The sequence below is a fragment of the Catharus ustulatus genome, chromosome 4, assembly GCF_009819885.2.
Source record: "Catharus ustulatus isolate bCatUst1 chromosome 4, bCatUst1.pri.v2, whole genome shotgun sequence".
Lineage (NCBI taxonomy): Eukaryota > Metazoa > Chordata > Aves > Passeriformes > Turdidae > Catharus > Catharus ustulatus.
The window spans coordinates 13643022-13669344 of record NC_046224.1 but is presented as its reverse complement, the minus strand read 5'-3'; the positions used below and the strand labels follow the sequence as shown (position 1 = coordinate 13669344).

Below are 26323 nucleotides of genomic sequence, written 5' to 3'. Positions count from 1 at the left end.
TTACAAGACCAATGGAAAACTGACATTCTTTTATCCCTGCTGCAAAATTTGTTTTATAATTATGTACCCTATTCTAAAATGTTTATGTGGCCTTAATCCTCCAAATATGTAGGGCTTAATATGTATAAAAAGCCTGCTATGTACATCTTCTCAGCACAGAATTTAAATTTCTAGAAAGGCTGAGACTGAATTAAAAAGGAAACACTGTGCATGGCAATGAGCTCATTTTGACAGGCTGAATTAATTTTAAATAATAAGGAAGTAATTTCCATCTCACTAAATGCCTGTATTTTTCTGTAAAAATAAAACACTATAGTCAGAAAGATACTCTTGAGAAGTGTCTCTTGTAGAGATAAGCAAACCAGATAACAATCAAAAAAAAAATACATCTTAATTACAATAGTAAAAGATAGTATTAAGTATTAATGCACTTCAAGCCCAGATACTTTGATTGATTTCTGCTTTATCTCATTAGCTTTATAATCAGAAAAATATAATCATATGAAGATACATAGATTTAAGCACAGACAAATACCTCCAGCAGTTAGACATGGCTGTTTTAAGGATGCAGTCACAACTGCTTGATGCAAAAGAAAAGGCCATGAGAAAAAAAGGCATGGGAAAATGTAGAGAAAGAGATCTCTATACCACCATCCCTGGTCCCCACTGCCCAAAAACAACAAATGAAATGTTCTGTGAATGGTCACATGGGGCACATGGCTTTCTTCGTTGAAACATGACCAAAAAGCATGATGCTCTCTGTGAGAATCAAGACATGGTAATACCCATCTGGAATTGAAAAGTGATGTTCAACTCTCTCCTCTAGAAGAGGAGATTGACTTCTGCACTCCAGACTAGTCAGGAGAGTTTTCCCACCAGCAGAGGAACACAAGAGGGCACATGGCACTGTGGTGTTGAGGGTTTGCACCAGAGCCTCGGGGTGCACCCTCAGTACCAGGCTGTGCTTTGATGAGCTCTGCACCCTGGGACACCCACGGTGCTCCCCTGCCCTGGGGAGGACTGTGACCACCAAACATCCTCCACATTTCTCCTTGAACAATGAATTATTTTTTGCACAGCATCAGGAGGAGCATCTAGGTCATGGGTGTCTGTGTTTTTATCCATTCTCCCCTTCTCTAGCATATTCTCTAGCATATTCTCTAGCATATTCTAAGCTGGGGTGTAAGGCCCTTTCCCAGACTGTAGACAAAAAAATCCACCCCCTTTTTAAACTAACAGCATGGTGGCTTGAACATCTACCTAGAAACAGGAGATCCCAGTGCAGCTCTAATCCTTGCAATAGCTGCTTGACCACAAAGTGTTCTCTAAAATGGATCTTTCTTTGTCCTGTAAATGAAACTGGGAGAAAGGGAATATAAAAAGCAAGATCAAGGATGACACTGTAGCCTGGTGACAGGGGCACTAAGCTGTGGAAAAGGTGATCTGACTTCCCTTCTCTGCTCCCATTAATATTTAATAGTCATTAAATTAACTGTCAGGGACATGTAGGATTAACTACAGGTCAGCATCCTCATACTTATATCTGAATGAATGAGATAGTGCTAGTATGGATGGAAATAAGCTATTAGCAATGAGCATGGCAGTATGTCAGTAACAGGCACGAATTTAAATGATTTAAACACTGTTCCTGAAAACCAAAACAATGAAATGGCTGCTCCAACACAGAGACCCACACAAACCCTGCACCATTGCTGAAACCTCCAGAACAAACACCCACAGAGATGTGAAACCCTTTGGCAAAAATCAGCTCTTTCTCTCTGTGGATTTGCTTGAGGGACTTGCAGGAGTCTGACACTGCTGATCACAGGGAAAACTGCCATGACCAGCTTCTCATGCACTCAGTAGCAGTGTTCTCAAAACAACCTGTGAAGGATGCTGTGACTGATCCACCTGCACTGCCAGGAGAGGAGCTGGGGGCCCCTGCACCAAGCCATTAGACTCATTTTCAGGGTTGGAGTGGCTGAGGGCTGGACCCACAGGAGTGTCCTTCTGCTCCCCTCCAGCCTGGCCCTGCCACTGAGGCACAGAAGAACCTGACTCCTCTCCTGCAGTTCCTATTTTGGGTGCAACTTGGGAACACCATTGTCTGCAGCTGTTGGTGCAAGATTCCCTCATCTTTTCCATGCTCTTTAAAATAAAAAGCAGTCTAATCTCAAACAACATTTCCACATCTGGAGGAACCACATTGCATATTCTGATAGCCAGCTTGTTTGCTTCCTCAGTGGAGCGAAGGACAAGGGGCCAAGCCTGTTCATCTGTTGTGGTGGGCTTGTTTGCTATGTCCCTGTTTAGGGAAGCTTCCCACCAGCTGTGCTTTCCCTGAGCAGATGAGCAGAGAGGAGGAGGGCTGTCCTCCACAGAGGGATGCCTGCTGGGTTTGTCCAGACAGCTCAGCAGCTTCTTATCCCACAGTTGCTAAGAAACCAAAAACAATCAGCTGCTGAAACAACTGTTTAGTACATTTGTCCCTCCATTTGTCTCATTGTGGATTACAGCAGCTTTAAGAATTGTGGGGCTTTCCCTGCGCAGTGGGGATGGTGAGGAGCTGGGCAAGCACAGTGCTGGGGAGGAGAGTTTGGCCCCAGTACCTTTTGCAGCAGGGCTCCAAGCACACAGGCTGTTTCCATACGTGGCCATCAGGGATTTCCCTCCCTGAACTGTCTGCAGGGGTCTCAGGAACACCAATTCACAGGAGTCATTCCAGAGGTCTTTCAGCTCCCTTTAAAGCCACTGCCAGCACATCCACCCGAGTCACCAGTGGCTCCAGCTGTGATTTTAATGAAACCTGTTGTCCAGTTCCTACTTCAGTGTTTCAAATGTCTCCATTTATCCCCTTGCAGGCCTGGCTCTGGCTATCTTCTTGCCCACAGCCATTCACAGGTTGCCTGGGAGAAGGGACAGTGGTGATTGCCCTGCAGGATTTTGGAGTGCCATCAGAAAGAGACCCTGTGGGCTTCCCTGTGGCTGAGAGCCAGATGGCCAGTGAACCCCTGAAGAGCAAAATCCCACAGGAGGCTAATGCCTGCTGGCAGCATCACCCAGAAGAAAACTCCCACCCACATTTAGCTGCAATAGCAGAAACAAATGAGAAAATAGACTTGGGAAAAAGCATCCTTAGTCAAGGCAGAGGTAGGTTTCCAGACCTGCCTTGTGTAGTGGCAGCACAAGGCATTTGTCTCTGGTTGAAGGGGACTGGAAGGCTGCTAAAAAACTTTGGGGAATAACCTTCCCTGCATAAATGACTATGTGCACTTCACTTCTTTATTTCTCTGTCATGTCAGCTCAGCTGCATGTTCACTATTAATAATAGGTCCAACTCTACAGAGACTCTAGTGTCTTGGAAATGTCACCTATCAAGGTACACAAATAAAGCTAGAACAACCTCAAAATATTAACTGCTCTGTGTGTTTGCTAATAGTTCTGTGCTGACCGTGAGGGCTGGATTTCTGTTCCAGCACAGTGCCTGTAAATTCTGCTGGTTCCCTGGTGGACTGGGGTTGTTTTTATTAAGTGGTTACGTGTCGTGCTTCCCTTATGTGGAACCTTCTGTTTTTTGATGGAGCTCGTGGCTCTTACAGCAAGTTACAGCCTTTTTTCCTGCAGCCTTGGTAGAAACTGGTTGTTGTATCAGCTCATATATTTTGTAACTCCAGCAAGTAAATCTGTGTATTGAGCAGGTCAGTAAAACAGAGATCTCTACTGCACCAGAAAGAAGTGACACAGTGCTGGCAGTGAGAGGGACCTTGGCTTGGCATGTGAGCTAAGCATGTTGTGCTGAGCCAACACTCCTGGGAGCTCCTGCTCTGTGGTGGGGCAGCACGATGAGGCATTTCTGTGCTGGTATAAGTACTGCAGTAAATGCAGGGCTGAGGGGAGTATGAGGGCATGTGAAGGAACAGCTCCACAGTAGCCAGAGGAGCCTGGAGACAGGCATTCCCCAAGAACAGGCAGGTATGAAAACAAAGCTCTCACCTTCCATGTTTAAGGTTAGACCAGAAGTCCACTCAATCCATCCCTTTTTTTCTGGCAGGGGCCAGCAGTGGGTATGTAGAGCAGGGCAGGGAAAGCCATAGGGATGTTTCCTCAAAATTATCCATCCAGCAATTTGGAGGGGGGAATTTGGGAGCCCAGCAGACATCATTGCATGTAAGGGTCCTGAAAGTCTTTGAGCCATGAATATATCCATTTGCTTTGTGAACCTTTAGCACGAAAAATCCCAGAAAGGAGCTACAGGCAAGTGGAGTGCAGGTCACCCAGGTTGTGGCTGCCCTACTGTCCTGAAACTGCAGCCCAAGGCACTGTGTCATCCACTAAACCATCTTCCTCTGCTGAGGGTGAATGAGCACTGACCTCACTTCAAACTCCCCAGGAGACAACAATCACCCGGTCAGTCATTAATTTTTCAAGTGGTGTGTGTGGCTTCAGGTTTAGAAGGGAAAAAAGGCTGTTCCCTCAATCTCAACAGCATTGTTTGCAGTGACCTTGTGTGTGCCCTGTTCTAAAGCAGAGAGGGAGACTTTTTGAGAGTTGTGGGAGCAGTTTGCTGCACCTTCTGGTAGTATCAAGGATGATGAGGAAAAATAGGACTGAGGATCACTGACTAGCTGAGCAAATGACCAAGTTACCTAATTGGGTTCCTCCAGACAGCTGCTGTGCTTAGCAATAAATGCAACTGTATTATTATATGATTTATCAAATCCTGCCAAAGGAATATATGTTCCCTGTTTTTTCTGGTATTTCAGAGCAAACTACTATTTTTTTCCACACAAGTTTCTATCAGACAATGGTTAAAAACATATTTTTCACTGTTCCTGAAAAAGGCTGGAGTAAATCTTCAATCTGTTAAAGATTCAATCTTCAATCTAGTTAAAGAGATCCTAAACCACCAGGTAGGAAGAGGACACTGCAGGACCCAGCACATCACTAGGAGGAACTATATTCAGCCAACTCATATGATTTTTTGTGTTTTTTAATTTTCTACCTGTGAAATGATATTGGCTATTTACTGCACACATGTCAATCCCCAGGCCAGCAGTGGTGAGTTGCTACCTGGTTTGTAGGTTTTACAAAGCAGTCTGAGCATTACCTGTGCTTTCCTCACATGGGCAGCCTATAAATACTGCCTGTTGCCTTTTGTACAACATGCTCATCAAAGGTTATGTGAAGCAGACACTTTTTGTAGGGCTCAGTAAACTTTACCACTGTCAGTGACAGAGTTGCCTTTAAAGCTGATGAAAAGCTCTGCACTGTTACAAGGCTCTGGACCAAGATCATGGAGAAACATTTATTATTAGGGGCATGTAACCTACAAATTAATTAAATTCTAGCATGTGAAGGAGCATCAAAATATTTTATAAAGTTATAATTAATTAGTCATAGAATTTACAAGGAATTCGGTTATGACTTGTGCATATTTTGCAACGCTTTGAAAACCTATTACAACTGACTTGACGATCTTAGCTGCAGGATATTATGCCCATAATGGGTGGCTTTGGCAAAATGAATTTAGCCCTTACAAATCCTCTAAATTTGGATGCAATTTTTGCAGCATCTTTCTCTTTAAAAAAACAACCAACAACAACAACAACAACAAAAACCAACAGAAAACCCATGTGAATATCCAGGCTCAAAAACTTTAAACTTTTAAGTCTAATGCAGGACACCCAAAAATTGCCAGCTACCTACAAGTACTCTAGTTTACAGACTTGAATGAATTATTCCTGTGTATGCTTTCTTAAATCATCAGTACCCCTTTTTTTTGTTTATTAACTTTGATATGCAATTGACAAGTCTATTTGTTACTCTACAGTGATATACTTAATCACAACTAATTCTTGTTATTTAGAAATCTTCGTGGCATCTCTGATCTTTCTAATCTGTTATGAATGTTGTCTTTAAGGAATATGAAAATGGATGTATTAATTGCAAGCTGCTTCAGAGGCGGCTCCTGTCAGGCAAATAATTTTCTGTAAATCAGAGAGCTGAAATAGTTGCTTGGATATGGTAAATGTTTCTGAGTTTCATACTCAGCCTGAGCACCACACACAAGGTAGAGGTGAATGAATGTCCTCTGGATGCTGGGTAGTGTAACCTCTGCTCAAGAGACTCTACTCTGACAGCATCTTGTGGTCCTCATGACACATTCCTTTACTTTTCCACTGGGGAAGAAAAAAAAAATAATTCTGGGTGTAGACGTAGCCAGACACTTTCCCTATCCAAATCTCAATCCTAGTTTCCTTTCCAAAGGGAACTTTTCCTCGATATAACTTTAATGTAATGCCAGGTCTTTCACAGGCATTTAAAATACTCTCCATTAGTAACAACAGAATAGAGGCAGGGAACGGGCAGCAGCTGTATCTCCTCCCCAGAAAGGATGTTTGTGACTCGGGACAGGCTGTAGATTGGCAGACAAAGACTGACTCTGGTTTACTTGGAGGTAAGTTCAAGCAAGGCTAACTCGGGCAGGAGCACGGCATTGACTCCTGCTCCAGCATTTTGTGCAGAGGATTACAGAGCAGGAGTCACTGCTCATGTCTCATTAAAGGCAGCACCTCAACACCAGAGGCAGGAGTTGTGGGTGGGACATCAAAGATGATTTCAAAGTAACACAGACAAGACTGATTTCCTGAGCAAACCTATGGAAAACTTGGAAACTGGTATGGTTTGAACTTTGCTGTGGTGGCACTCAGGGAGGAGGTTTTGTGTTGCAGGAGGCCTGGGAGATGGAGGTGCCACGAAAAGGAAATGAGCGTCTCGGAAGAAAGGAGCAGAAAAGTAGGAAAAGCTGTAGAAGTAGTTTTATGGAAACTTTTGAGAGGTTGGACCACAAATCTGACAAAAAGGATGAAGGTGAAAGGATTCAGCGTGGTTTGCTAAGGAATTGGAGCTAGGAATTGATTTTAGTTGTGACATTTTGAAGGAAGACAAGGTGAGCATCAAGAGGCACAGCACAGAGAAGGTTGTGAAAACTGAGTTATCATGGCTCTACTGTGGGAACAAATAGTAATAGATAATTTTGTAGGAGGCTCTTGGGGGAATGTCATCAGGATTAAATGACAGCATCAGTCTGGAGAGAAGAGAGAGGATGGTGATAATGTTGAAAATAGGACTGGGGGTGTGCGCTGCCTGGATACAGCAGCTAATAGGTTTAGCATCTACAGTCAAACAGGGTAGGCAGGTGAAGCAAGATAAGGGGCTCAGCTGCAGCTAGAGCTTGGGCAGGGAGGTTGGACCAGATGACCCACTGTGGTCCCTCCCAACATGAGAACTAAATATCAGAACTCCCATTCTGTGATTCTGATATTTAACCCAGTGCAGCCCCCCATGCACATGTACTCTTAGAATCACAGAATCGTTAAGGTTGGAAAAGACTTCTAAGATCACTGAGTCCAGGCATTAACTCACTAATCCTGCTCTGTTCAGAGAAGCTGCCTGGGCAGTATTTGAGGATTTTAGATATTTGGAAGTTTAGCAGGATGGAGGTGCACATGTGCAGACCCACCTGCTCACTGGTCCAGTCTGTGTCACACAGCAATCCCATGAGTGTGTGGCACACTCAGAGGTGAGTCTGTGATCCTGCCTGTATCTATCCAGGATAATCACCCCCTTTCTCTGTCCTAACAAGTGGCCCTTTCCCACATAGCTGGGTAGAAGCAAGTTTTACAAACTGAAGGGATTAGGTGCTGGATGTTGAACATACCACAAAATGTACATACCTATACACATCTGATCTCAACAAGGGGCCATCTGCCCCTCTGTTTTTTGCATGGTTTGGTGTGTCATGCCCTTGAGTCAGGCACCTGGAGTCTCTCCCATAGGGATTATATGATACTCAGCTGGAGGTGAGCATGTTCCCCGCAGAGATATGCTATTGATAGGAAGATATAATGACTTAGATGAAATCATTACTCATCCTTCCAGTAAGTTGTGTCCTGATTTAGCAACATATTCCTTTTGTACATCACATTGTCTCTGGTGAGTCTGCTTTACAACAGAAGTGCAAACAAATTAAACAAAGTTTTGATATGCTTTTATCAAAGATTTGTCCCTAGTGTCCTTTGATTTACTTTCTGAGATCTCCTCTGGCATGAACTGGATAGAGGCAATATTTTCTCCCCCTCAAAGTGGATCTGAGCTCAACACCTCTGAGAATATATGAGCTCTGCCATCAGAGTTGGCTTCAGGCATTCTGGAGAATGACTGCCCTCCCCTTAATATATAATAGACTGAAGACAGCTCTATGTCTTCATTTCTGTGAAATTGTTTTTTTCTGCATTTCCTTGACATCCAGATAATGGTGCTCTGGGTGTCCCAAGCCAGTACCAAAATGAGAAAAACACCCTATTTTCTTTTTTTTTCTTTTTTTTTTCAATTTTTAAAAAATTTTTGCTGTCTGACAAAAGGATTTGCAAAGGTATATGCTTTCCTGGCCTTTAACCCCACTTGCCTCTCTAGCAAGGACCAAAATTAATGACAGGTCAGATTTGTCAGCAGGGGAATATTGCATTTTGCAATGCTTGTAATTGTGTCACAGATGTTAGAGATGGGACCAACCTTTTAATTACCCTTTATACCACTTCAAGTCTGTTAAAGATGGGTTCCTAGAGGAAGAGGTATATTTTTCAGTGCACATTTTGACATGAAACAGAAATCTCTAATGAGAAAAAACTGATTCAATGAGCACTGGCAGAGAGTCTTTTTTGTCTCTAGTCTGAATTTCAGAGGATCATTTACTGCTGTGATTGAGTAGATGAGTGCTTGAAGTCTCATGTTGCTGACATGATTGTCAATAGGACTACAAAAGGGGAATGTATCTTCAGAAAATGTTCTTAGAGATGAGTATGTTGAATGACTGGAAAATCCAAAATAGCTGTTCATCAGGAAGACAGGTAAGGCAGTGTGTGCAAGACCATCAGCCTGCTCTGGCCCAACCCATGTACAGTAACTTGCAAGTTTAATGAACTGCCAGGCTGTGAGAGGCTGCTGGTCTCTCTGGGTTTCTGCCTCTTAAATTCGTTGTGTGGTCTGGATGCAGAGAAGACATACCACATGCTGCCACTGTGAAGGAAGGCCACAATATACAGCAAATCCTACCCTTAGTAGTGGATAATTTCTGATCCTTTGGCTGTGTTTGATGAGTAGTTCATCTATGGTTTCCACGGCACTGACAGAATCCACCTGACACGGGAGTCCCTGTGGTAGGGCAGGATTTGGGGCTGCAGACACCAGAATAAGCCCAGCCAAGCTGTCTTCCATAGCAACTGTGGGAGAGGACTCTGCTCCTGTCTGTGAACAACCCCAAGGTCTTTGTCCTGCTTCAGATCTTCATGGTCCGTCTGGTGGCTGTTGGCATTGGGAAATGTTGGCATTTTGGGGACACATGATGCAGAAAGGCTGGCCAGCCCTGATGAAGGATTAAAACTGCTCTCTTGAAGAGAGGAAGCTTGAGGTCTGCTGTCTTGGATAAAGACCCTGCAATTTTCTCACATCAGGACATCAGGAAGTCAGATAGTCTTTGGACAAGAGAGGCATTGGTATTCCACTGGGCAGATTTTGCTTTCCCAGCTGTCCCATGGGCTCTCAGGAGCAGGTTGATCTGTGGCCCTGAGCCAGAAAAGCACTTAGATAAGAGCACACCTCTCAGTCCATGGATCATCCTGCTGACTTTGTTAGGGCTCCTTATGCACTTCCAGGAAACAATGTGCTGGGCTCAGTCTCAAGTCTCCATTTGCATAAAGCTCCTCCACATCCCTTGGAGCCATATTAATATGCTGGATGGGGTAGGAGTTCTGCCCAAGAGTGCACTCCTTGCTTGAGTTATAACCACACTTTCAGCAGTCAATGAGTGAGTGTGCTTCTGCTTGAAGTTAAAAAGCACCATTCTTTTGGGTTGTGAGCAACATCAGCCTCAGAGGAGGGAGAGCTGTGCCTACACACTACTCCAGTGATAAACACAGAGACACTTGTTTACTCCCTGTTTACTCCCTGAATAATATGAGTTTGAGTTCAAAGTTGGCAATGCTGGAGACGATCAGCACATGGCTGAACACAGCAGGTGGGGGCAGAGGAAGAAATGCTGTGTTACCCTTTTTGTTATGGATGGCTCCCAGAGCCTCAGAGGTGGCACTGCAACTGCAGCTTGAATAAGGGATGGGTCAAATGGAAAATGTCAGGACAGAAGACCCTGCAGAGATGACAGAGACTACTAGCATAAATATCTAGCAGCTAAGGACAGCCAGGGATTAGGACATAAGAGGAGAAATGTCCTGCTGAAGGCATGCCTAGCTGTGTGGTGCAGGGAATATCTGCACAGGGAACTCAACAGTAGGTGAGTGAGCCACGCAGTGACCATTTCAGAGAGCACGGACTTTTGCTTAAATCTCTTGTGGGGCAGATGAAGCAGCAAGCAGTAGCAGTGTGGACATATTCAAGGCCACCCAGCATCAGTGTGAGGAGCTCTGTGCTTGCCTGGGAAACACAGAGAGTGTCATGGTAACTGAGACTTCAGAGAGAAGGCACCAGGGCAAGAAACCATTCTCCTAATCTGACATGGTCAAAAACATATGTGGCTGAAGGGTGAATGAAATTGTAGGAGAGCATTTTGATCAATGATGGCATTCTGTGAGCAATTTTTTGAGGATTTAACCTTCATGTGGGGGGAAAAGCTGTACTGAAGGTCTTTAGAAGAACTGTTCCTGTCATTTGCTCAGAATGATGTCGCTGGCGAAGGTAACCATGCTGCAGGGTTTGATGAGGGATGGAGGCTCTGAGGCTCAAGGAGGGAGGCAGCCAAGACAAGAGGGTCTGCAGAGGAACCCTTGGGAGCCAGATCCAGTGAGCCACAGTGTGTGACACTGAGTGTGTGACACTGGCCTGTTGCCACACTGAGAGGCAGAACAGCGTGCGGGGGACTTACACCCTTGTGTGTGTGCGAGAGGGACACGATGACATTCAGCAGTCTGCAGTGGCTCTTCAGGTCTGTCCACTCTTACCACTGCTTTTGTATCCTGGTGTCAGCTGCTTATCCGTGCACACAATTTACAACCATGATTACATTTTTTGACTGAAGCTTTTATCATCATTAAAATAACAGAATCACACAAAAACACTCAGGAGGGAACTTGGGGAGGACATGTGGACCACTTCTTGTCCCAAGGTAGGCTAATTGCATCAGAATCACTTCTGATGGTGTTGAATAATATATCCCTAGGGCTTTCCAACACTGGAAAGTCACAGCACTCTTAGGGAATTGTTTCCTCTGTTTGTTCTCCCCACTGCTGAAAAGGCTGTGGGAATTTTGTTCATCATATCTGAATCTATCTTTCTGGAATTTAAAACATGTTTGCAGGTTCTATTACCCACATATAGACACTGAAAACCAAAACCACTCTCATTTATGGACTGCTCCCTCACACTTCTAAAATAAGGGAACTGAGTTGGAGACATCCTTGGCATAGAAGGAAATCAATGGGGAACCCAAGCTTCTTCTAGCAGCCCTAAACCAGAGATGGCTCAGTAAGGACATCAGCATGAAAAACCCAGATTATACAAATGAATAGGCTGAAATGTTGCAGGGTTTAGGAGCTCTCTGCCACATAAGGTGTCTGAGACAGCTGGTTCCATCAAGCCTGTAATGGGGGTCGGAGCACTGAGAGGAGGAAGGTGGCAATCAAGAGGATTAGCACAATTCAGGGAATCTGAATTTTGAACTGAGACTGATTTAGGGGAAGAAAATGGGAGCAAAAATGCTTAATAAGGTACTTTGGGAAGATTTCACAAGACTCAAAGACAAATTCAGGATCCTTAAGTGGTGCTAGAGACAGATGTGTGAGTTGTCTTCTGTGAAATATGATCTGTGGACATCCATCCACCCAACAACTGTGGGTAGATATTGGCCATTGGTTTTTTTGCTGTGTAGGATGAGGGAAGATGGGTCTTCTGGCAGCAAGGGGAGGAGGTGGGAGGCTGTGGCATGGCCCAGCTCCGTGTGTCATGGCTCCAGCATCCCTGAGGAGACACTTTTTTTGGGAGCCAAACTGAAGAAGGAGCACGGTGACTTTTTGGCAGGTGGGAACAGAGATGTACAGCTCCTGCCTCAGGGCCTCAGCTGAGTCTGAGAGCTCTGACTGCTGGCAGGAACTCACTGAGGAGAGGGAGGCAGGAAATCACAAACCCCTTATTGATTCCCTTTCTTTTCTGCAACCCATCCCCAGCACTAACCATATTTGAAAATACAGCTTCCAGGCTTCTTTTACAATGGCTGAAAAAAAAAATTCTTAGCTCCAGAGAGAATTGTTTTACCAGCCCTATTTTTCTCTGGCTTTGAGTTTTCCATTGACATTAATTAGGACTTCCTGAGCCTTGTTAGCCTGGCATTTTCCTTTGTTACTCAGAACAGCGAAGGTGACCTTGCTCAGTAGGTGGATTTTCTCAGCTCTGACAGTCTAATCATTAATGTCTTAGGAACAGAGGTAGGGATCTTACACGGGAAACTTGAGAAGAGCTATAAAAACATCATGTAGACAGCTGGCAGTGTCAGCTGGCATAGCTCCAATAATTCAGAAGCAGAGGTGTTTCTGATAAGTCATCTTGATCTCACACAACACATGCTATTCAACACGTATTTTTTGTTGCATAATACGAAAACAACAAATATCTCTGTGTAAGCTCAGTTGCAAGTGGTTGAACTGGGTATACTGAGAGTAATAAGCAGCATTCAACAAACTCCATTTTATTATCCACCAAAGTGGACCAGTCACCAGAACACTGACCTCACCTCTGGTGATCTGGTTTTGAATGATGGTTTAAAAGTTTTTTTGGTGGCTTCACTCTACTCTCCACCAGTCCAGTAATGAAACTGTAAAATCATGGACAACTGGAAGTAGAGAGGCACTTCTGGAGGTCACATATTCCAATTCCCTTCTCAAAGAAGATCCAAACAGAGCAGGTTGCTCAGAATCATGTCCAGTCAGGTTCTGAGGATCTGCAAGGATGGAGATGATACTACCTTGCTGAGCAACCTGGTCAAGATTACACCAGCCTCATGACAAAAAAAGCCCACCAGCACGCTTAAAATATGAGTATAAAATGCAGTGAGAAAAGAAACTCAGGAAGGGAATAACAGAGTTCTGCCTCTCCATACCAGGCAGCACCACAAGACCCATGTGGGTAAGCACCTTTCAAGCTGCTGTGATTAGTCTCACCTTCATAAGCCTTACATACACTAAGATTAAAAGGACTATATAAAACATCATATTTGCTCATAGCAGTCTTTTTCAAACAGAGACTGTGCAGGCAGCATTCCAATGTGTCTTCTGCTCCACGAAGCAGGAGTTTGACAGCAGAAGAGTCACAAAACACTGGAGGTAGCAGAGCTGTCCTCCTCAGTGCACCAGGAGCAGGCTTGACTCCCAGAGGAGGCAAACCAGGAGCAGCTGCTTTCCACCAGCCAGCACAGGAGGGTCAGTTCTGCCCCTGACCCACCTGAACCACGCACTTCAACACCTCTGCTGTGGGTTTCTAGGGAGCCATATCCAGGGGTGTTCTGATCCTAGCAGGAACTTCTGAAGGTCACTCAGGAATGACATACACAGCTTGCAGATTTGCCACTAGCAGCTGCCACAAGCTACCAAAAAAGGCAGAATATGAAGACTACACAATACCAAAGCTGAGCTGGAGTATAAATATCAAATGAAACGCTTACATGTTGCTGAACATGCTGCCTAACATCAGAAACACGAGACAAGAGCAGAAAGCCATGCAAGGCGTTTTGGCAGAAGCGCGCAAACATTTCACAGCTCGTCCCCTGGATGCCATGCTCACACTTACGTTAGTCTGTGTCATACTACCTTAACTTGTTTTAAGCATTTCCATCATCTGTGAGGTAGGGAGGGAAAAACAGAATAGTTAAGGTATGATCAAGTGAGATCTTGCACATCATAGTACAATTTTCAAACAATCTGTTTATTGGCTGTAGTGTGGAGAGTGTAAATGGTTCAGGCTTCTATCTCAACTTTTCCAGACAGGAAACTTTCTGAAAGCCAAGTTAGTGATTCAATGGATTACTAAGGAGGCAGGTGAACAAAATTGGGATTAACAGAGGAGGAAATAGTGACAGAACGTAAATAAACACATAAACAAGTGATTTTGGTGTCAGTAAGATTAATTTTTTGCTGTCATTTCATAATCAAAACACCCAGTAATACCTTTTGATCAGTGAGCAATTTTAAACACTATGTTAATCAGGCTGCTTCAGAAATATTTGAATAAAGATGCAAAATTAGAAAACAAACACCTATAAATCATTACATTGAATTAGACCAAAGATAAAACTGTGTCAGTTCTCATCTCATTATGGAAAGATCTATAGAAGTCTTTCCTCTAGGTGAGAAATTACAGTAATAAAATAAAAATGATGTATCAAGATCTTGTTGATACATTGCTCCTTATCTTTGATTATACTTCCAAAATCATAGGTACCATTTGAAAAAACCAGCCTACCAAATCCTTTTATGCACAAACTTTCCTATTGGCTTAAATTTTAAGGTTAGCCATGCACTGTACTTTTAATTATGCACCCACAGAAGCTTCCTCTGGTGAGATCTTGTGCCCATGCTACCCTGAGAAAGCCCAGGGGAACCTGACAACACTTTGGATCTCAAAGTATCTTCAGTCATCTCCTGTAATTACTTCTGTAATTTATTGTGAATTTACAGTACTATGCACAGTGCATAAACCTGTCTGATGTCTGATGAAGACAGGTACTAAGTCACCTGAAAGCTGAAGGATTTGTATCAAGAAATAAAGTATTTGCACATCTACACCTTACACTACTGAACAGGTAAAAATCCATAACAAGATGAGAAAATTATTATCTCCTGAGAGAGTGGCAGAGTAATCAATTGGCCTAAACTTCTGCTATTCAAGGGGAACCTGAAAGGCCATACTGAAACAGAATTTGAGGCACTCTCAAAACAGTAATTTCTTAACTAAGAACATAGACCAGTTGTTCCACTATTGCTTGAAAACTGTTTTGAAAAGAATGTAGGGACTTTACTGTGGATTTAACATGTAAATCACAAAGAACCAAATTACCACCAGAGTTGTATTTTCTGGCTGGGCCTAGTGTAGAAGAACTGCAAAATACAGCAGAGAAATTACATACAGTAGCTGAAAATATGTAAACATATTGATTATGTGATTGGTATGTCCCTGCTGAAAATAATCAACATATTGACTTTTCTGAAGATCCACAGTAGGCAGCAAGGAAAAAAAAAAATCTATGTATGTGTGTATGTACTTTTTTTTGAAAAAAAGAATTTTATTTCTGTCTTTCTTGGAAGCTGTGACTTTTTATACTGGTACTGGAGTGCCTCCATTGGCTTATCTCTACCATTATTTCAGCAATGAAAAATAGAACAAATAGAGGTGCTGAAGAATAGGCTGGATGAGTGCTGAGATATAAAGCAAGGCAGCTGTCTCATTTATAATGCTGGGGGAAAATGAGGTAAAGTATCTTATTAAGCAAGTAACAGAGATATAATTTTCCTATTTCCCTATTTTATTTTGATCCTTCTGCAGGACACACGGTCTGTGCTGCCACCTCAGCACATGGGATGTGCAGTCCCTTCCTTGGAAGCCATGGAGACTCGGGGGAACGTTTCCTTGCTAGACCATGGTGATGCCTGTCAGGTACCAGCAGGCTCGAGGCCATCTGGGGCTGTGCCCACCCCTTGTTTCAGCTGGGACTGGGAGAACGTTTCTGAAGTGAATTTCCCAGTTACTGTGTTTGTTCCAGCTGCTAATAGGCAACTGTGGGGCCAAGCAGGAGCTTGGCAGGATTAACTTTGTCTCTCCACCACGCTGCTGGCACAGATTTCAAGCCCCCAGCACAAGCTGTTTCCTCCTGCAGCGCTGCTCCCATTGCTAATGTAGACATTGCCTGACTGAATGCTGCTGACTTGATTGATTCCACTGAAATCAATGTGATTGTTTGTAGGTACAAAGTTGGTAGAGCTGGTCCTAAGTGGCATTTACTCCACCATGCTATTTGGCATATAAATCAGCTGTTTGGGGCAGTGGTAACTGTTTTGTTACCACTGTGAATTTAGAGAAATCTGTTAAAGACAATGAAGAAAGTACATGTTTGCAGTGAAACAACTGATATTAGCACTTGACTGGTCTTATTTAGATGTTTAGGGCAGCCTTGCTCTAGAGGTAGTATAAAGAGATTTTTCTATCTTTTGGGATTTGTGCAATAATCAAGTTTGTTATAATATCTTTATTCCAAAGTATCATATACATTGATGAATTATGCATTTGGTTACATAGTTTTAAATCTGCATATAGCTGTTTGTACCCAGCCATAAGTATTTTTTTAGCTTTTTTTAAATGGTTACCGCAAAATTCAGCATGATAGATATGGCAAGTAGTAATTTTCAGCTAGAAATATTGATGACATCTTGCCTATGGCAATGAGCAGGTTTTAATACTACAGTAAAGCATGTTCTTTCTTCTTAATTAGTCTCCATTCATTAAACATGCAGATTATTTACAAAAAGCCTAACACAATGGAAAGGAAGAATAATTAATGCAATGGCTCTATTCCCAGGATCACATGCAATTCATCTTTACTAAGCTAGCTGAACCTCTATAATCTCAAGGCTTTTGTGAAATAATAGGGAGAAAGCTTTAGGTTAGGCATATTTAGTATAAAAAGTAGTTGTTTAATTTGTTTCTTAAGATGAAATTCTTTTCTCCTGAAATTTTCTTGAGGGAAAATTAAAGCCCTTGATGAGTTAAAGCCACAGACATCTTGCAGTAAGATATAAGAGGCCTTGTCAGATCACTAACAGAAACAATCTTTATGATACTGGGATTCTGCAACTTATAATTTTTCAGCCTCTGTAACCTGTGTCATGCTCACATGCCATATTTTATACATCACAGCAATTAGAGAAGCCGACAGGGAGCATTTAGAAGAAAACTTTCTGTCAGGACCTGGTGACTCAGCAAGGCTTCAGAAAGCTCTGCTTGTGCTCAGGCTTTGTGCACCTCCAGTGGGGCTGGACCTGTCAGATTAATACAAGGGGCTATTTTTGTAACATCCAAAAAGTTTCTGCTGCACATCAAAGTGCACTAGCTGCTTATTTTAGATGACAGCAACTCTTAGATTTGTCTTGAACAATACAGTCTTTAGCACTTTTTGGTACGTACTTCTCCAGAAAGAAAATTTCCTGTGGAGCATTTAGTTGAAGAGGGAGCTTCCCATTTGAGATCATCAGAGACATTTTCATCCTGTGCTTCAAACGTTCCAGTAAATTTACAGCCCACATATCAAAGGTAAGAGGCAGTCATGGCACGCTGGGGAGTACTCTGAGCTTGAACATCTGGATTTGTGCCATTCTTCAGCTGAGCTGGGGTTTGGTCCCAGGCAGTGCAAAGAGCCTCTTGAAAAGGGGCTCATCAGTTGGTCTGGTCTTTTATTTACTGTGTTAATTTTTCAGTCCCAGCAACCAAAATCTCACCCTCCTTCCCAGACACTCAGTTATTTCCATTCTTGAAACCACCCTGCCTGAAAGTTGCTTTTTTCCCTGCGGTCATTAATGCTGGATCACATGAATGTGGCATGCACAGCCTTCCCCAAGCAGAGGGGCTGGGAGTTACCTTCCCTTGGCTGCTCTTGAATTTGCCCATGATGTTTGGAGAATTAGACTGAGCATTTTGCCCTGACTCTTTCCTTGAGCCTGACCTAATGGGATCCTGACTGCCAAGTGTGGAGCAGAGGAAAATGAGGTCACAGGTGTGTCCCCAAGGTCAGAATCAAGAACTTGTAGCAAATTCTAGGATGATAATGGAAATTACCTCTGAAACCAGGTAATTTCACTAAAGATGTCATCATTAACACTTGGCTTTCACAATGTGCCCTTTGTTTGTGTAAATCTCAGAAGGATATTGTCAAAGACGTTGCTTTTGCTGTTAACCCTAATGGCACAGTGAAGTGACTTGGAGAAGGTGACACCAGAGTCTGACATTGGAGTGAGGTTTTCTGAGTTGTGGCCTGACTCAACTCTCCTTGCTCCTGCTGCTCAATACCACTGGAGCTGCCCTGGCTGCTCCTTTTTGCTGTTGCCTTTTGTGGTCCCCTCTCAGCTGCCCATCCCTGCTCACCAAAGCACTTCCCAAAGTCCCTTAGCTGGTGTGTGCTCCTGGGTCTCACTGTCAAAATGTACATCTGCACTTTTCTAAGTGGGGATGGATTATGAGCTTAGAAGCTTTGCTGATGGAGACCTGGACTCTAGAGCCAGACCCACCTTCGTTGCTGGAGGCTGCAAGGAGGAGCAGAAGACATTTTTCTCCTTCACATGCTGACTGGGAAAGGGGTGAGCAAGAGAAGGAGAGAAAGCCCTGACTTGGTTTTTGCAGTGCACTGCTGTCAGCATGGCACTGGCAATGAGGCTTTAAATACCTGCCCAGAACTCAGATCATCCTGGGGAGAATTAATAGCAAGGCTGAGCTGAAAAGTAGATCAGTCATATTTTTTAATAAAAACATTAGAAGAAAAGTTTTCCCTACTGACTTTTGAAAAAAGAAACACCTAAAAACCCAACAACAATTTTTATACAGGCAGCTATTAATAATAGTGTAAATATTACATTTATACTAGAATAACTAGTAGTTATAGTAATACTTGCCCATATAAAAAGCATTTTGAGGCTTTTAGTAGGAACTCAGTATTACCACTAGTAATGCTTTCATTTGAGTAGCTCTTTTGTGTGCAAAACATGTCAATGATTGTATCTAAGTCACACAATGCAAGGGTGCTGGAACCTCCTTTACCTAAGCTGTTTAAAAGCATCATGCTGTGCCCGTTATTATATAAGAACGCAGCATTTAACACCCTATTGAAAATAAAAACTATTCTTCTTATGTGTTTTCCCAACTGAAGCTTATTTCCACTGTTTTCTCAGAGAAGCAAAAAAGTTTGGGCTTAATCTGTTTAATTGTACCTTCAATTTTCATCTCTTTATGGTATTACCATAAATGCATGATTTAAAAAAGTCTATTCCTGAAGTTATTTCACCCATTAAAAGCTTTGGTTTTGCTTCTGAGGTGTATGTCTTATATAGTAAACTTCCCTGTAGTATGAACGACAAAGATTTTTTTGCTGAATTACTACAATCAACAGGAAGTTCAATACCTATATCTATGGCAGTTGGGTGAGGTCTCTTTTCATTTCTTTACGTTGCTGCTTTTGTTTTGGGTCTCCCTAGACTCTCAGCACAGCAGCATGAGCTGAGAGTTCTCACCATGGCACTTGTAAGAATCATTGGGGGTTTTTTGTTCAGTGGCTTAAAATGGAAAATAAAGGATTTCTGTTAGCCTTTTGAAATGCAATTCTGAAAAAATTAATTTCAGATCAGCAAAATACATTATTTGAGGGACATGGTATAAAAATAGAGGAAAAAAAGCCTGGCATCACAAAGTGGAAGAATAAGTTATGGCAGCTATTGTTCCCTGACTTGGTGTTCAAAGGAAAAGATATTCACTGAGGTCAAAACCCACTCTTCTGCACGCAGAGATTTGAGCCAAAGCCCTTCTTTCACTAGAGATGTTCTCTAACTCCAGCCAGAGGTCACCTGAAATAAGATGCTCTCCAGCTCTCCTGCTGTGACTATTTTACTTTTCATTGCAACTGTACAAATGCTCAGCAGTTGAGCAGAGCAGAGCAGATCATGTATTTGAGTGGGTTTTCTGCCTGGTACAACCTTTGGTTAGACACAGCACCCTCAGGTTTAGCTTGGTGGCAAAAGCCAGTGAAGCCATTTACATTGAACTAGAGCACACTGGGAGAGGAGGTTTCAGCCACATTCCCCAGAATGTGCTGGATGAGCAGCAGCTGCCCTGGAGCAGGGGAGTGGGGGCTCCTTTCTCCCAGGCAAGGGAGGGCAGGGACCACTATTGCTGAATTTGACACAAGTTCATAAAGAATTGTTATGATCCAAAATTGCATTTTTTAAATAATAAAAGGATGAGAAATGCTGTTCCTAAATGCTGCTGACCCCTTCTGAATATCAGTCATGCACACTGAAAATCCCACTTTATGTGACAGCCCATGTGTGTGATTTTACCTGCACACATAGGAGAACTGCTGGTGAATCATTGTGAGTAATTCAGCTCAAGCAAGTGGTGGTCAAGACAATAATGTGATCCCAACTCACTTCCTTCAATTTCCTGGTCTGTATCAGACAGCCCTAACCTGGAGGATCTGCACATTGATGTTACCTTATTAATCTCACTGGTTTAGATTCAAAAGTCCCAAGGTAGTATGTCAGGTCTCTTGCACACAATATTATTTTTGTATCTAAATCTTCTTTAAATATTGGGCAGACTCTCTTTTCATAGCTGAGTAGTTATTTCAGTAAGTGTGGCAGTTGATTTACAGTTGGTACTGCGTGCACTTTCTGTAGCGAAGCATAAAATTGAAAGGCTTATATCAAATTCATTCATACATGGACACACTCAAGAACAAATTAATTTTAAAGCACTCACAGGGTATATAATGTTTCTATGTCATGCTTTACAAATCTATAAAGTAATTTATAACATAAAACCTACTTTAGAAGAGAGCTGTAGTAGAACAGATAGCAGAATGATTTCAATCTGAAATATCCCAGTGCTACACTCCCCCAGGTATCTGCAATTCAGATCTGATAGGAACCATGAGTAATCAGTTTCTAAAGCAAAATTATTACACAAGAAAAGGCTCTCAGTGCAATGTCCTCTTGCAAAACCAGGCTATTCTAGGACAAATTAGGTTTTCTAACCATCAGTATGCAGCACACTAGATAAAGTGTCAGATTCAGATCTCAAACTAATATAAATAGGGAATCACAGCCATGAAGGATCAAGAAAAACTCTCAAACATGCATATTGCATAAATCTCATATGTAACTGTAATAGCAGGGCCCTTGTAATTAACATCAAGGGAGTTTTCACCCCATGAGAACAGATGCCTTCAGGCTGGCACTGCTGTTGTGGTCCTTCTCTTCTGGATGGCACAGCCCCTGAAGGGTTCCTCTGCACAGGGGGTCTTCCCCATGCCATTGAAGCACAGGTTCTTTGAACATCCTTCCAGTGTTTTGGATTTTGGAGCGCCACCAGATTTTTTCTGCTGCCTTTGGCAGAAGCTGGAACTGCCAGCACTGTTTGGCACCAGTCTCTTGCTGCATGGACCAAGGGACCCAGAAACCAAGAGAAGAGCACCCCTCTGATCACAGCCAAGTTCCTTGTATGCTTGCAGCGACCTCATGGCTGTAAACTCCCCCACACTGAGCACTTATCGTTAACAAGTGTGGTAGGCAATCAGCAGAAACATTCAAAGACAAGCAGTCACCCAAATTCAGCGCTGAGGTGAGCAGCTACAGCCACCCTCAAATTGCAGGCTGGCATGGACAGGAATGAGTTCTGAGTTTAAGGAGCTGGCACAAACCACCTGTGTCACAGCTACTCCTTCTCCCTCCCTGCAGTTTTTTCTCCAGGGGCATTCCTGCTTGCTGCAAACAGGAACTTAATATACCAACAGTACAGAGAGTAAAATACACAGCAATGACTGTGAACTGCTGCTGTGCTCCTCTTCCCACTACTCATCCCACTTGGCATGTGTGTTGCACCTGGGTAGCTAACTCTGTAATTTGGACACAAGTAGTGCGCTCCCTCATCTCCTCAGGAGAAACAGAGATATAATCAGAATTTAGAGTGTCTTCTAAAAGGTGCATATTTCAAAGGTAAAATTGCAACATAAAGCATTCAGAGGAACTATAGCCCAAGTACCACCTGTGTGCAGAAGGGGGAAGGAAACTATCATTCTTTGTAACAGCCAGTGGAGGCAGACAAAAGGCTCTAACTCAAAGCAGCTGTTCCTACTCCTTATATCAGAGGGAGGAAGCCCTAGTTGCAGTCCCCTCATGCAGTGAACTTTGAGATATTTATAAAAATGGAACAGCTTCCACAGTGCAGGGCAATAAAGGTCACTCCAGCACAGCTGGGCTGGTAACCAGTCAGTACAGCCACAGCGACGTGGGAAGAAATCCTGGCTATGGGGCAATGGGAGCATCCTTCAGCACAGACACAGGGCAGGGGTCACCATGGAGTGGTGGGGGATGGTCACAAGCCTTGCCCTTGTCTTCTGCTGGGACCCCGTTTCCCAAAAGTACTAATGACATTGGGTGTGTTAAAATTCTCAGCATGGGAATTGGTTTAGTTGGACATTCTCTTCCTGAAAGTGGGTTCAAACTTGGTGCCCCCAAATTCCTTTTGAAAAATCAACCACTGCCAGTCTCCTGTAATGCATTCCTCCTCACACCACCACATTGCTGACACATGTGGAGGAAGAAAAGCCCTTATTCCAGCAGGAAAGGCTGAAAAATGAAGAACTATTAGTCTGAAATTCTGCTATGAAAGAGGAAGATTTCAAAGGGACCTGAAGAAAAATTGCATCCAGCTCAGTGGGAATGCCTTAGGTATAGACTTCACCTAGTTCTTTGCAGCAAGCCAGTTAGTTCTGCAACCTTAACAACTTCTTTAAACAAAGGGATTCCTAAAATTTGCTTTATCATCAGAAGGCAAGGGCTGACAGCCAGGAAGCAGCAGGAGCAGTGGGGAGCTGGAGGAGCCCTGTCCCAGCCCCAGGGCAGCGGGGAGTGCTGGGCTGGGGCTGTCCCCTTTGCAGAGTGCTTTGCACACTCCTGTTTGCAGTCAATAATAAATACCTGCAACGTGAATAATTTGCACTGGAATGTTCTGTGACTTCTTTCTGCCTCAGGTTGTACTTTTTTCTTCAAAGTTTCAGCACAGCAGTTCAGCAGATTTGAGAACCTGTATTATTGCGTAAGGAGTTCCTGACTCCAAGAGGAAACAAAATTCATCAGCTTTCCTGTGGCTGTCACAGAAATACTGAAATATTAAATAAATGGTATTTAGATTGAGTTTTTTTAAAAATTTTGATTGTGAAAATCAGTCATGTAATCCTTGAAAATCAGATATCGGTGTAGACCTATCCCACCATTCCTTTGCAGATGCAGAGTGCTCTGGAGAGTTAGATTCACAAAGAGGTGATGGTGTGAAGCTGTGGTGCTGTAGCACCCACCTTTCAGGGACCTAACCCTTCTAAAGCAATCACAAAGCAGGATGTGTGTAGGGAGCTTGCAGCTGGAGGACACAGATGGGTTCCTAAGCTTGGGATCCAGGAAAGCCAATATAATGCAGAAAGACTGTCTGTGGTAGAAAATGTAAAGGCCAGGAGGCATTTGAAATGAAAGACTGCTGAGCTCTGCATAGAAGAGAGAGGAAATACTCAGCTTTTCTGGTTGTGGAGAGCTGCTTCTACTCAAGAGCATTTCTATGGACCCCTGCTGTTTCCTACTCTTGCATTCCAGGAAGGCAGTTTTTGTTTGTCCTCCCTTCTACTGTATTAAATCTTTCCAGGAGGCTGTCATGATGAAAAGTCTGCTGGGACTGCCCTGAACACTCTGCAATGCCAGGAGGGGATGAAGTCTTGATCTCTGTCTGTGATGGGTATTCATTCCAGGCCAAGATTGTTTCCTTTGATGATGTGCTGTCTCAGATTTTGAGTAGGAGGGAACACACCCCAGAGATCACCAAGTCTCCTGTCCAGGCCTAAATAAAAACCTCCTACAGGTAGGTCCTTTCTCTGTGTGGATAAGGAAGTTATTGAGTAAATGCCTGCACAAATGCCAGAAAAACACTGATTAACAAATTACATTTGTTTCTTGCAAACACTGCCATCACTTTCTCAATGAATTGATGTGAAAGTGTTTCTCTCTTGAACTGGCTTTTTAACTGTGCTGCTAAGGAGGCAATTAGGATGCCAGGGTAAATAAACTTGTGCAGGCTCTTGGAGATTATGGCTGGGGATTGCCTCCAGCTGCCAAACTAACACAGCGAGAGTGAAGTCTGCAGAGTAGACAAACATTCTGCTACTGCCCCAGATTTCAAGTTAGCTTATATAAAATGTGGACTTATGCAATATATGTGCAGTATAAAAGACTTTCTAAGGTGTTTGACTTGATATTCCAGGGCATAACATGAGCACTATGCAGGTTTAATAAAGCACATAGGAAAGAAAAACCAAAGAGCTGCTTTCCCCGAGCACCATTTGGCAATAAGCCATCATCATTAAACACGGGGGTACCTAGTAGGGATGTATAGAGATTGCTCCTAGACCTGAAACTGCTCATCAGCAGTGCAGATGGTACACTGGATCGTGGCTGATAAAATCTGCAGCTTGCACAAGAATCGATGTTATGTTTAAAAGATGAAGAGGAGGCAGCAATATAAGACCTATTGCTTGGTCAGACAAATCCACTGTTTTTAAGTACAGCCAAATAGAGAGTTAAACTCCACAGAAAAAGAAATAGTAGCTGCTCTAGTTAAGTGCTGTTTTTTCTCTAAAGGATTTAGAGGCCAAACAAGAAGACAAAAACTCAGGTCCTCCAATAACTCAGAAGGCTAATGAGACCTTGAGTGGCTAAATGGGATGCTGAGTGGAGGCAGGAGCCAAGGCTAACAGTGCGATCTGTGTTCTTAGCATCCACTAAGGAAGCTGGAAAACTGGCAAAGAGGCAGAAAAGAACTGCAAAAGTGGACCAAGGACTACAGAAAACACCTAATGGGGAGATAGAGAGGTGTAGAAAGCACTATCTGTTTAGCTTATCAAAAAGATAGAAAAGTCTTGATTATAGGGAATAACTCTTCACAGAGACAAATAAGCTCTTTATTTAGGTGGAAAAGGATGAATGGTTAAAAGCTGGAGGCAAATATACCTGGAGTGAAAATTAGGAAAACATGTTAATAGTGAGGGTTTGAAACAAGCTGTTGAGGGAAGACAAGGAGTCTGCAGTGCTTGATGAAGATGTCTCAATGCTTTTCTAAGAGACAAGTTACAGTAATTTCACGATTATAAGCCGCACTGATTATAAGCCGCACTTCTGGGTTTCAGCAACTTTTTGGTTTTTGTCCATACACAAGCCGCACCTGATTATAAGCCGCACATTACAATACAGAGTGTGATAAAAGGTATCTGTTCTATCACCATCTGTTGAGGGTGGGGACAGTTGTCCTTATCTCAATGGCAGATAATTTGCTAATGGGCCATCCATTGAAACCAGGCAAGGCATTGTTCTTTATCTTTTCACAACCCATCCTTCCTCCAGCCAGTCATTGTCTGCTAATGGCCCATTGAGTCCCACTGCGTGACTGATAAAATTACTGCATCCCATTGGAAGTTGCTCCAGCCAGGGGGAAGAGCCCAACATTTCTTACCAAGATAAAAACAGAGGTTTTGGGACAATAAGGTAGCCCCTTTCTCCACTGGACTCCAGAGGAAAACCGGATTTCTCCACATCACCACTGGACCTCCAGAGGGAAACTGCACCTTCTGCAGGAGCACTGCTCCAACTGAGCCACATATGTCACTGCAAGGGGACTGCAATCACCATTTAATGGGACTGCTGCCAACACCCTGCCTGACAGGGTGTCAGGTTGTACTCTGACTGTGTCAGGGTTTGGAGTTTGTTTCTTTGTAGTACTGTATTTCTATTTTAATTTCCCTAGAAAAGAACTGTTATTCCTAATTCCCATATTTTTGCCTGAAAGCCCCTTGATTTCAAAATTATAATAATTTGGAGAGAGGGGGTTTGCATTCTCCATTTCAAAGAGAAACTCCTGCCTTTCTCAGCAGACACCTGTCCTCCAAACTAAAACAGCAACTTTTCGTTCTTTGTCCATATATAAGCCGCACCTGATTATAAGCCGCACTTTGGGTTCGGACAAAAATTTTCGTCAAAATGGTGCGGCTTATAATCGTGAAATTACTGTACTTGAATACACGCTGTGTTTCAGTCCATCCCAATAAGGGCACAGAATGGTGATATTTTAAGAGTGGTGATAAAATCTAGTTGTGTCTCCCAGCTTCAAGCTCTGGGACCCTGTATGAGCCACCTGGAGGTGCACAGGGGTGTCCATTGCAGGGGGAAGAGGCCCCTCCTTGCTCTTTCTCCCCTTGCAGCAGGACAGTCACGTCGAGAACCAGCGCCGGCATTCAGTCCTAAAGCCTGGCTTGCATTCCAAAATGCCTCCCAGCACAATGAACCCCTTGCTTGTCTGTCCTCATTGAAACTGCTCCCAGAGCAGAGGGACAGCAGGACATCCACATCATCTCCCATCTGTCCCAGCAGGATGGGTGGCTCAGGGCACTGAGCCAGGCTGACACACCTCCAGTGGG

General features: G+C 43.3%; 1 protein-coding gene across 1 annotated transcript in view; it reads right to left on the bottom strand.

Moving 5' to 3' along the window:
- Positions 1-26323, bottom strand: part of LHFPL3 (LHFPL tetraspan subfamily member 3) — a 237737-nt gene that overhangs the window by 21818 nt on the left and 189596 nt on the right. The window contains 1 exon segment of the mRNA XM_033058156.2: positions 13849-13896. Within this exon segment, the coding sequence (XP_032914047.1) occupies positions 13880-13896 (17 nt within the window). The 3' untranslated portion in view covers positions 13849-13879.